This window comes from Notamacropus eugenii, chromosome 5, assembly GCF_028372415.1.
Source record: "Notamacropus eugenii isolate mMacEug1 chromosome 5, mMacEug1.pri_v2, whole genome shotgun sequence".
Lineage (NCBI taxonomy): Eukaryota > Metazoa > Chordata > Mammalia > Diprotodontia > Macropodidae > Notamacropus > Notamacropus eugenii.
This window is the reverse complement of record NC_092876.1, coordinates 419,059,138-419,071,423: the sequence shown is the minus strand read 5'-3', so window position 1 is coordinate 419,071,423 and position 12,286 is coordinate 419,059,138. Positions and strand designations below refer to the sequence as shown.

Below are 12,286 nucleotides of genomic sequence, written 5' to 3'. Positions count from 1 at the left end.
GAAAGGAAAGAAGGAAGGAAGGAAGGAAGGAAGGAAGGAAGGAAGGAAGGAAGGAAGGAAGGAAGGAAGGAAGGAAGGAAGGAAGAAAGGAAGGAAGGAAGAAAGGAAGGAAGGAAGGATGATGATTTAACAAGTTAAAGAAACAACTCATATGTCATTTTTCAATTGTTTTAAGAATTGCAGGCTGTTTTTTTAGGCTTGTGGCTTCTTTCATTCATTGAGCCCAGTGCTTTGCCCTTCATGTACATAAACATGAGAGTCCAAATTCAAAGTCCAAAGTATCTTCTTCCTTTCAGTGAACAATAGTAAGAATTATGAGTTAGGATTTTCAGGAAAATCAATCAATATTGCTATAGTAATGGATGCTACATATTTTCAGAGTTTCTATCAAATCTGCTATCCAGGTTATTGATTAGAATTGAGTTTTTTATAGCACTGTAATTCCTTGAAATATCAGAATCTGTGTTGTGTTAATTTTTATGATGGCTATTATAAGATTGTGTTATTGGACTAGCTCTGTGTACCTTAAGTATCATGGAAAACCAGTAATGATAACTTACCTTTGAAGAGTATCTCAAATAAATTTTGGTTCATTTTTATTGACTAATCTGTAAGGGAGATAGCCCTAACATTGTTAGTCTGAGTTTTTCAGATGAGTAGACAGAGAATCAGAATCAAAACTGGAAAGTGCAGAATTTGGATTTGTATCCAGACCTTCTAACTCAAGTGCTCAAGTCTTTTTTTTTATCACCTATTATTTCTTGTACTTTCAGCATCTATAAATTGAATTTATTATTTTTTTATTTTCATAGGACACCTCCTTGGACTATCTCATGATGATTCCAAATTTTGTGAAGACAACTATGGCTCCATGGAAGATAAACGCTTAATGTCTTCTATCCTAACTAGCATTGATGCTTCCAAACCCTGGTCCAAATGTACATCAGCAACCATCACAGAATTCCTGGATGATGGTCATGGTATGTGTTGTTTCAGTTCAAACTGTATATAAAAATCAAACCATTTAGTTTCTCATGAGCATTGTATTACTTTATATCCATGTAATTTGAAGTTTTCAATAAATTCAACTTCAGTTAATCATTACAATAGAGGATAATAGAGGAACAGGAAATACTAACCTCGCTAGTTATACAATGATAATTTTCCTTTTGGATTGGAAAATGTGTAGGGAATCAGTAAATACCTCAATATTACATTGAAAGCCTGGATTTTATTCTCATCTTTAGCATTGTTTTGCTTTGAGATTCTTTGCAGATATCAGAGAATTGCACAAACTAAAAGTAGTTAAGGACCTTAAAGACCATGTAGGGAAGCTACATATCTAATGGGAAATCTATTAGAGACCTATATCTAAGCAATAATCCATTACATAGAATCACAGATAAGTGATTCGGTCATTCAGTCTCTGTTTGAAGAATTCCAGTGAGGTACTTCATATATATTCACTAAACTGAACTGAAGTCTAAGCTGATCAATAACTAGGTTTTGGGTACGGTCTCTCAACAGCTCTGATTCCACTTAACTATACTTGTCACTTAGCCCACATCTTTCCATTATAGCACATGCTCTGAAGCTACTATCCCAACTCCTACCCACACTAATAAATAGAATCCCCAAAGTCTGGCAATTAGGTCCCCTTATGACTCAAAGGGTACCTTTGAAAGGGTGTCGGATATTTTTTCTAATGCTATATAGCTCAAGTTCCCACCTGTGGACTTCTGTTTATAATCATCATTCAATATCAATTAATCAACCAGATTAATTAGCTTTAAAAAGAGGTATTTACTAAGCTAGTATAGTAAGAACATCATAAAAAAATATTCTCCTACTCTTTCCCCCAAAAAGTCTGTAACATACTCTCCCTCAAATACATACCAAGTCCAGGAGAAAGAAGAATTAAACTTGGAGTACACATGCAGCATTTGCTGGAGTCCTCAAGATGTTCCCCTAGGCGTGATGAAGATTTTCTCTATCAGCTCTTTGTAGTGCCTTGAATCTACATCTAGTATGTCCTTGGCTCCTGATCTGCTGATCTGGTCCAGTGACTGTGTAGGAAACCAATGGGAAAATGAGGTATCCTCCAGACTTCCAGAGTTTACAAGGCCCTAGTCTAGTCAAGGAAGTAGCAGGAAGGAAGGAGGGAAGAGACAAAGATCAAGGCAGGGCCTGGGACTCTGAGAGGAATCAATTATTTCTCAGGGATTAAGTAGCAGTGAAACTTCACTTGCTTAAATCTTTAAGGTTCCAGAGCTTACTAAATTAGAGCAGATTTATTGTCTTACCTATGTTTTTTTATTTATTCAAAGAGATGGGGAAAAGAGAGGGGATTTTTCATACCTACTGAAGAAAAGAAATAGGTTCTCACCTAATAAGTTAATCAGGGATAAGCATCTTATCATTTCCTTTACTGAAGTTGGGTAACTGATGATCATCTCAATAACTCTCCATTTTTTCTACCATCTAGTCCATAATAATGGCATTAGAAGCTTTGTCAAATACTTTGGAAAAATCTAAGCATACTATCTAAAATCTGAGAATACCTTGTTACTGATGTGACTGATTTATCACATATTATAAAACAGATAGGAAACAATTAATTTGGCTTCTCTGACCCATCTATGATCAGCTATCAGAATGGTTTAACTCTAGTAAGGAAACCATCTACAGGTGTACATGTAGGTTGGTGAATTAACTTCTTTCCTGCCCTCTACCTAAGAAAAATAAAATGGGAGATTTTCTTTTTCAAAATGACTTATGAAAAAATCTTGTGGGCTTCAAAGAAGAGAAACCCTATTCATACAATAAAAGTATGAAAGAATGATGGAGAGAAAGATCCAATGAACAATAATTACTGTGAATACCAAAGAATCCAACAACATGTGGTTTAAAGAAACACAATTGAAACATTGATACATTTACATAAGAGATTTACATGGAGTTAAAACAAAAGCCTGGAGCAAAGACTATTGTGCGTTAGCGTAATTTTTTAAAAAGCAGGGAAATCAATCATGATCTTAGACAAAGCAAACATAGAGTTAATAAAAAAAGATAAATAGGGGAATTCCATTTTCCTGTAAGGGATCATAGACAAGGAATTAATAACACTGGACATTTGTAAACCAAATAATGTAGCATCTCAATTCCTAAAGGAAAAGCTAAATGAGTTACAGGGAAACTATAATAGTAATCCTCAACATACCCTTTTGGAGCTAAATAGATCTAACAAAGAAATGAACAATAGAAAAGAAAGAAGTGAATAGAATTTTTAAAAAGTTACATGTGACAAACCTATAAAAATTGAATGGGAATAAAAGCATATACCTATTTGTCAGCTATGCATGCACCTACACAAAAATCTGACCATATATTAGCACATAAAAAACTCATGACAGTGCCGGAGAGTAGAAAATTTAAACACATTTATTTTATAGACCATAATGTAATAAAATTATATGCAATGAAGGACTTCTAAAGCAAAGATTTGAGATTAACTGAAGAATAAACTTGATCCTAAAGAATGAATGGATAAGAAAATTATTGAAACAATTAATAATTTCATTAAAGATAATTACAACAATGAGAAAACATATTAAATTTTTGGGGATATAGCCAAAGCAATCTAGGGAAAAATGTTCTCCACTAAATATTTTCATCATTGAAAGAAAGAGCAGATCAACAAACTGCATACAACTAAAGAAAAAGAAAGCCAATAAATTAAAAACCAAAATAGAAATGCTGAACATCAAAGAAATAATAAAATTGAAAGCAAAAAAAAAACCCCACTTCACACTGAATTAATAAAACTAATAAAACTAGGAGCTAAGTTTTTTTTTTAGTTCAATAGGCTAACTTGATTAGAAAAGAAAAGAAGAAAATCAAATTACCAGGATAAAAAATGAAAAAGGTGAATTCACAAACAATGAAGCAGAAATAAAAGGAACAATCAGAGACTATTTTGACCATATATGTCAATTATGTCATATTAATATATGTCAATTAAAATGATAATCTAAATGAAAACAATGAATATTTATGAAAATATAAAATGTCCAAAGTAGGAGAAGAAAAAATAGAAAACAATCCAATCTCAGAAAAAGTTGAACAAACCATAAATAAGGCTCTGGTTTTTTCTTTTTTCTTTCCCCCTGAAAAAAAAATTCTGTTATCAGACGAATTTATAAGTGAATTCTATAAAACATTCAAAGAACACTTAATTACAATATTATGTAAATTATTTGAAAAAAATGAACAGCTGTCATGCCAAATTCCTTCTACAATACAAATAGACTTGATACCTAAAACAAGGAAAATCAAAGCAGAGAAAGAAAACTACAGATTAATATAACCTAATATTAATGCAAAAATTTTACATGAACTATTGGCACAGAAACTACAGCAATGTAGCAAAGTTATACACTATGACCAGGTCAGAATTATGTAAGGAATACAAAGTTGATTCAATATCAGGGAAACTATAAATATAATTGACCATATTAGTAACAAAACCAGCAAACATCAAGGAGGCAAAAGAAATACTTTTGAGAAGATACAACACCCATTTCTATTTTTTTTCAATTACAAGACAAAAATAAATGGATTTTTTCTTATTATGAGTAAAGATGCTGTAGCATGCACAGCCATACCCCAGTAAAAACCATTGTGACAGATAGGCTAAACCAGGTTGAGAGTAACCAAAGGCCTGAAACCCACCAATGAATTAGGGGACTGGCTATCTCAAGCATGTGAAGACTTCCTCTGCTGGAATGGGTACATGAGCACAGTTTTTTCCATTGACCATGGAGGCAGCTAAACCAGGCTCTGTGGAGCACTTACAGCTTGGTCAGACATTGAAGATGCCAAGGTCATCCACTTCATCCTGGGCCATCATAAGTCATCTTGACTTCTGTTTTGCAACTGGAGTTTGATAAGTTGAAGAGTGAGGCTGACAACTTTGTGCAGCTCTGGCTCACTTTATTCCAATTCATGATCAAGTCAAGATATCACCTCATGATGTTAATGGCCCTCTTCAAAAACTTATTTAAAATTAGAGCCTGTATTATATGTAATGAGGATAAATTAGAGGTCTTTTCAGTAAAATCAGGCATAAAGCAAAGGTGATCATTATCACCGTAACTATTCAATAGTGAGATAATAGCGTTAGCTCTAGAAACAAGAAGAAAAAAAGAATTTGTGGTAAAAATGATAATGTTTTTGCTGATTATGTGATAGCTTATTTTGAGAACTCTAGAGAGTCAACTACAAAATATTTAACAACTTCAACAAAGTTGCAAGATTTTAAAATATACACATACAAATCATCAACATTTCTGTTTATGCATTTAATGTTTATTGGATGATTATGTATTACCAACAAAATCCAGAAAGCAAGAATAGAATTTAAATTTCATTTAAAATAATTGTATGAAGTATAAAATACTTTAGTGTCTACCTACCAAGATATCAGAAACTATAAGAATACAATTGCAAAGTACCCATTTCAAAAATAGACAGATTAAATAATTGGAGAAATATAAATTTCTCGTATGAAGACTGAGTCAGTGTAACAAAAATGACAGTGTTACCTAAATTAGCTTATTCAGTGCCATAGCAGTGAAACTATCAAATTATTACTTTGTAGAGCTAGAAAAAAATAATAAAATTTATCTGGATGAATACAAAATTAAGAATTTCAAAGAAAATAATTTTTAAAAAAAAGTGGTAAGGAAGAGGTCCTAGCAGTACTAGATCTCAAACTCTATTACAAAGCAACAATTATCAAAACAATTTGGTAAGAAATAAGGGGTTTGATCAGTGGAACACATTTGGTGCACAACTTATAGAAGCAAATGAGCACAGAAGATTTGTGTTGTATAAACTCAGAGATTCCAGCTACTGATGTAAGAATTCAGCATTTAGTAACTGTTGAAATAACTGGATAGCAATCTGGCAGAAACTGGGTATACCAACATCTCACACTGGATATAATCTCCAAATGGGTACTTGATTTAGACATGAAGAGAGAGATAGCAATCAAACTAGAGAAGGAACAAGGAAATTACCTGTCAGATCTATGGATAAGAGAAAAGTCCATGACCAAACGAGATAAAGAAGTTCACAGGAAGTAAAATGAATAGTTTTGATTAGATCAAAATAGTTTTTGTTTAAACCACAGCTATGAAACTAAAATGAAAAGAGAGGTGGATAAGCGGGGGGAAACCTTTGCAGCAAGTTTCTCAGATAAAGGTCTCATTTCTAAAATATATAGGGAACTAATTCAATTTATAAAAATAAGAGCCATTCTCCAATTGATAGATGGTCAAAGTATGTGAATAAGCAGTTATCAGAGGAAGAAATCTAAGCTATCAATAATCATATGGAAAAAGTTCTAAATTATGAATACATAAAGAGATACATATTAAAATTACTCTGAAGTTCTTCCTTATACTCCACCTCTTGGCATAGATGATAAATAAGGCAAATGACAAATGCTGGCGAAAAACCAAGTACATTAATATACTGTTATTGGAACTGTGAGCTGATCTAGCCATTCTGGAAAGTTGAAACCATGACCAAAATGATATTAAACTGTGAACACCTTTTGACATTATGATACCACAGCTAAATCTGTGACCCAGAAAGATGAAAGAAAGAGAAAAGGATCCATATGTTCAAAAAGCAGTTATAGCAGCTCCTTTTTTTTCCAGTAGCAAAGACTTAGAAATTGAATGGGTGTCCATTATGCACATTAGGAAATGGATGAACAAGTTGTTATACATAAATATGAAGGAACATGTGCAGTAAGAAATGCTGACCGAGAACTGAGAAGAACCAGAAGACAAACAATTTTCAAATCTTGGGAATTCTGTTCAATTCAATGACCAACCAGAATTCCAGAGGACTCATGATGAAATGTGCTAACTGCATGTGGATAGAGAGGTGATTGATTCATTCAGATGAAGTGTAGATGAAGACATTTTGGTTGGAGGAGACATAAATAATACAGGAATCTTTTTTCAACTATATGAAGTTGTTTGTAGTAGGATTCTTTTCTTGCTATTTCAGTGGGAGTGTGAGAAGGAAGAAAAGGAAAAAGAAGAACTTTCATGATTAAAAAATTTAATTTGAAAGCTTATTTTAAAATAAAACACACAAGGGAGGAAAAAGGAAAATGAAGTATCATAAAAAAGAACAAATGGAGGGAGGATCCCCTATTAGTGGTGAAATCCTCCAGATGTTATTTTCAGATAAAGCCCTGAATCACTGCACACTCCCCTGAGATTTATTACTTTTTTTAAAAAAACATCTTTCAGTTCACATGTTCAGGGAGATAATACTTTATTCCTTGCCATTGATGAAATCTCAATTTTGTTAATCACAACACATCTATAATATTTAAATGGCCAGTTATCAAATTAACTGTATAGATCATTTTTTCTAGTTTTAAAAATTCAGATTATATAATTCTTCCTTGTTTTGGTTGTGGTAATAGAAAGGAGATAGTCTTCTATTACTTTATATTTATTTGTGTATAGTTTTAATATTTAGTCTTAATTTTGAAGACTAGCTATCTTTAATGAGCTAGATTCAGAATGACTTCTAAGAATAGGGATCGTAGAATGCAACTGACTATTTTAAATAAGGTATATTACACAATACAATGGTCTTAAATTTTAAAGTGACATAAGTATTCCTGATGTTTCTATTCACAGTTCTCTTTAACTAATTTCTAAAATGAAACAAGAATATTCTACTTTATTGATGAATTTATGTGTAAAAATATTTATACCCTTAGATCCATTAAAACAATTTTAATGATAAATGAACCTTAGCTAGAATTTAACAGGTCATAATATCCATGCACCAAAGTTCATTTACCTTATTCAAATGAAACGCATTAGTGGGGTGCTTGGGTGCATGTGTTTGGACTCCAATTCTAAAATCACATTTTTCTTCAAAAATCACATTTCTCTTTAGCCTCAGAACACTATACCACACAGTTTCTGCCCAGTTCAAGGACAGCTTGCCCCAGCAAAACTTCTTTCTCTCTTCCTGATACAGTAGCCAGCTGAAACGATAGAACTTATTAGTCAGAACCAGCTGTGTCCTGACTAAACTGGCTGTGTACTGGATCATAATGACATTTACTACTCATTAACTAATCATGTGTATCCTAGACTTAGACATACATATACTCCCTTACAATTGTCTTATCTAACAAGACATTGACGAGAACAGCCTGGTATTCCTTAGTCAACCCTGACTGTTAATTGATTTACGGTTCAGGTCTCGCACCACACCTCCATGTGGCACCCTCCTTGGGCTATTTCCCAATGAACTCTGGGTAAAAAACTTGCACAGTAGATACTAAAAGTGAATGTTCCTTTAAGAACTAACCACTCCCTAATCCTGCCCTGAATCATCTAATTAGCATATTTGGCACATGTCTTACTATAGAATATCCTACATAAACTTTACCTGTATCCCTCTAAGATTGCAGGTTCCCTAAGAACTCTTGCCTGCTGAAAAGCATAATAAATCTTTACCTTGACCTCAAGAATGCTTGAGTCCATGAATTCTTCTTCAGATGGCCCACGCAGGGAATTCCAGACTTGGAGTTCCTGTACCCCATCTCTCCAGCTCTCATCACCTTTAGATTCTCACTCACAAGTTATTTACTTTTTATCACTAATCAACATAAGGAAACGAAAGGCAATATCTGAGCAATTGACAAGCCAACCAATAATTTGATATTGAAAAAAAATAATGAAATATAACACCTTACTCTTTAGAGAGAAGTGGGAGCCTTTTAGGTCAGAATTTTGTTTATATTGTCAAGCTTGGTGACTATGTGGGGTATATTTCTACTTGATTGTTTTTTATTTAGTTACAAGATCAGCTTAGAAGAAGAAAAAGGTCTGAAAGTTCTATGCTTTAAAAAAGCTATAAAAAGGAAATAGTACCTCAATACGAAACTTGAGATAAACTGATGCAAACTCTTGTTAAGCCACTTCATTGTGACCTAGTAAGCCACTCCATTTTATGTATGCTGGTTCTACCTGCTTTCAGCTTCAAGGAACAAACTGCCCCTCCTGGGATAAACTCATCACTTCTAGTCTCATCACCATTCTGATACCTCCAGGCTTAACTGACACCACTTCCCTTAGCCTCCTCCTAATGCCTTCCTTTATTGAAGGCAGATACTTGACTCTTAGCTTAATACAATGACTAAATCTGACAAGTTATAAAAAATCCTGCTCCAGTATCCCATTTTTTCTACTGGTTTTAGGGAAGTCTACTTCATTATATAATCTCCAGGATTAATATTGGTTTTTGGGTGGCTTGGAGTTTAACTTTCTTTTAACGATCTGATATCTTAATTTACATAGTTGTTCTGTATATCGTTCTTTTGGTTTCACTTGTTCTATCCTGTGTTAGCTCATACAAGTCTTCCCATGTTTCTTTCAGTTATTCAGGGATCATTTCTTCCTACTCAATAGCATTTTCTTACATTCATATAACACAGTTGTTGTTTTTTTTATTTTTTTCCCAATCATTTCCTAATTGATGGGAAGTCCGTTTGTTTCCAGTTCTTTGCTATCACAAAAGGTAGTACTATGAACATTTTAGCACTTGTTTCTGTCTTTGACTTCTTTAGGCTGTAGTCCCAGTAATGGGATCAAAAGGTTAAAGGGCAAGAACACTCACTTTTATTGCATAATTTCCAAATTGATAACCAGAATAACTGAACCAACGCATTGGACCAAAAATTTGTTAGTGTGCCTATTCCCATAGTTCCCACAACCCCTGAGAAACTATTCTCCCTTTTTGGTCATCTTTACTAACTTGTGGAATCTGATGTGAAATCTCAAAAAAAATTTTTTTCACTATTAATGATTTGAGAATCTCAATCAATGAACATTTGTTAAGTGCCTCCTATGTGCTAAGCACAATGCCAAGTATACATGATATACATAATAGTCCCTTCTCTCAAGGACTTCACAATCTAATGGGAGAAACAACATACAAGTAATTATGTACAAACAAGATAAATACTTGATAAATTGGAAATAATGGACAAAGGGAAGACACTAGAATTAACGGAGATCAGGTCTAGGCTTCTTGTAGAAAGTGAAATTTTAGCTGGAACCTGAGGGGAGCCAGGGAAGTCAGAAGGTGGAAGAATAACTTTCCAAACATGGGGAACCATACCAGCAGAAATCCTCAGAGTTGGAAGTAGAGTATTTTGGGTGAGGGAAGAGCATGGAAGCCAGCATCACTGGATCATGGAATACACAGGAGTGTGTAAAGTATGTAAAAGCTAGAAAGACAAGTTATATGAAAAATGTCAAATGCCAAATAGAGGATTGGTGATAGAGATCCACTGGAGTTTATTGAACAGGAGGGATGACATGGTCAGACCTGTGCTTTAGGATGACCACTTTGACAGGTGGGTCAGATCAATCAGCATGTTATTGCAGTAGTCCAAACATGAGATGATGAGGGCGTACATTTCTTTATTTTCCACCTGGCTACTGGTGGGACTTCTTCATCTTCCCACCACTCTTTCTTGAGTTGTCTTTTCCCATTAGATTTTTAAGAATCTTAAACACAGGAACTGTCTTTCTTTTTCCAATTTGAATCTTCTGCATTTAGTACAGTGCCTGGCACATAGTAGGCACTTAATAAATGTTTACTGACAGATTATACCAGGGTAGTAGCAGTTCAAGGGAGAGAAGGAGAGCACATGTGAGATGTTATGAAGGGAGAATAAACAGGCCTTGGTAAACCACTGAAAACTTGGATGAGAGAGAGCAAGGAGTTGCATGGACAACACCTAGATTGTGAGCCTCGGTGACTGAGAGGAGGGTAGGTAGTAGCCTCAATAGTAATAGGAAAGTTAGGAAGAGAGGAAGGTTTGGTAGAAAAGGTAATGAGTTTAGTTTTGAATATATTGAGTTTTAGATATCTATAAGATACCTAGTTTGAGAATTAGAGTGTATTTTCATATGATCATTTATAGTTTCAGTTCTTCTTTTGAAAACTGCTCATTCATACCCTTTGACCACCTATGTATTGAAAAAAAGAATATACAGGGTGTCCCAAAAGTCGGAGTGCAATTTAAGCTATTGAAAATTTAACTAAAACTGGAGCACCCTATATTTGTGCCAATTATGTGTATTTTTTGTATAATGAATTTTTATCAGTGATATTTGATGCAAAGATTTGTTTTCTCACTCAACTATCTCCCTATATATTTGATTTTTGTTAGTATAAAAGCTTTTGAATTGATGTAATTCAAATTGTCTATTTTGGCATTTATTGTTATATCTAGTCCTTGTTCTGTTGGGAATTCTTCCCCTAGCCACAGTTGTGAAGGGTACCTTCTTCCTAACTCCACCAATTTATTTAATCATGTCACCTGTCACATTCAGGTTATGAATTAATTTGGAATTCAGTATGATAATTGGAATTAGATGCCAGGCTAGGACTAATTTCTATCAAATTATTTTCTATTTTTCCTAGTAGTTCTTGTCAAATAGGTAATTATTCCCCAAAGTAATTTTTGATATCAGATTTTTCAACTGCTGGATATTCTTTTCCACTGATTTGCTTTTTAAAAAATTTTAACCTATAACAAATAATCTTAACCATTGCCACATTATAATATAATGTAATATTATGGTAATACTATGGCACTTTCAATATTTCCCTTGAAATTCTGTTTCTTTCATTCTTCCGGATGAATTATATTAATCATTTATCTAGTTCTATAAAGCATCTCATTGGTCATTTGACTGCTAGAAATATACAAATTCTTTTAAATAGCATTGTTGCTTTATTATATTGACACAGTATCTTTCTTCCTTTATATCTGCAAAGAGTATTCTGTAGTTACCTTCCTTTCATCTTAGAAGGTTAACTCCCAGACATTTGGGAGGTGTTGGGAATGCAGTTCCTTTTTTGTTTCTTTTTTCCTGATGTTTACATATAGTTAAATTTGTCATGTCCTATTTCTATTTCTTATATTTTCTAATTTCTATAGCTTATATTCTAGAATTTCTAGAACTATGTTATATGTTAATGGAGAGAAGGGACATCTTTTCTTTATCCTTTTTGTAGAGGCAAAGCAACTAGTATTTTTCCTTTGCAAATAATGCTAGCCCTTGGTTTGAGATATTTGCTTTTGATCACATTAGACGTTTACATGGTATAACAGATACAATACTGGGCGTGGAGTCAGTAAGACTTCAGTTCAAATCCTCCC

At 33.6% G+C, this 12,286-nt stretch overlaps 1 protein-coding gene across 1 annotated transcript in view; it reads left to right on the top strand.

The window, feature by feature from the left end:
- The window catches only part of ADAMTS5 (ADAM metallopeptidase with thrombospondin type 1 motif 5), a 95,021-nt gene that overhangs the window by 41,197 nt on the left and 41,538 nt on the right, over positions 1 to 12,286 (top strand). Inside the window, exon 3 of the mRNA XM_072614927.1 lies at positions 813 to 980. Within this exon, the coding sequence (XP_072471028.1) occupies positions 813 to 980 (168 nt within the window). The remainder of the gene's footprint in view (positions 1 to 812; positions 981 to 12,286) is intronic.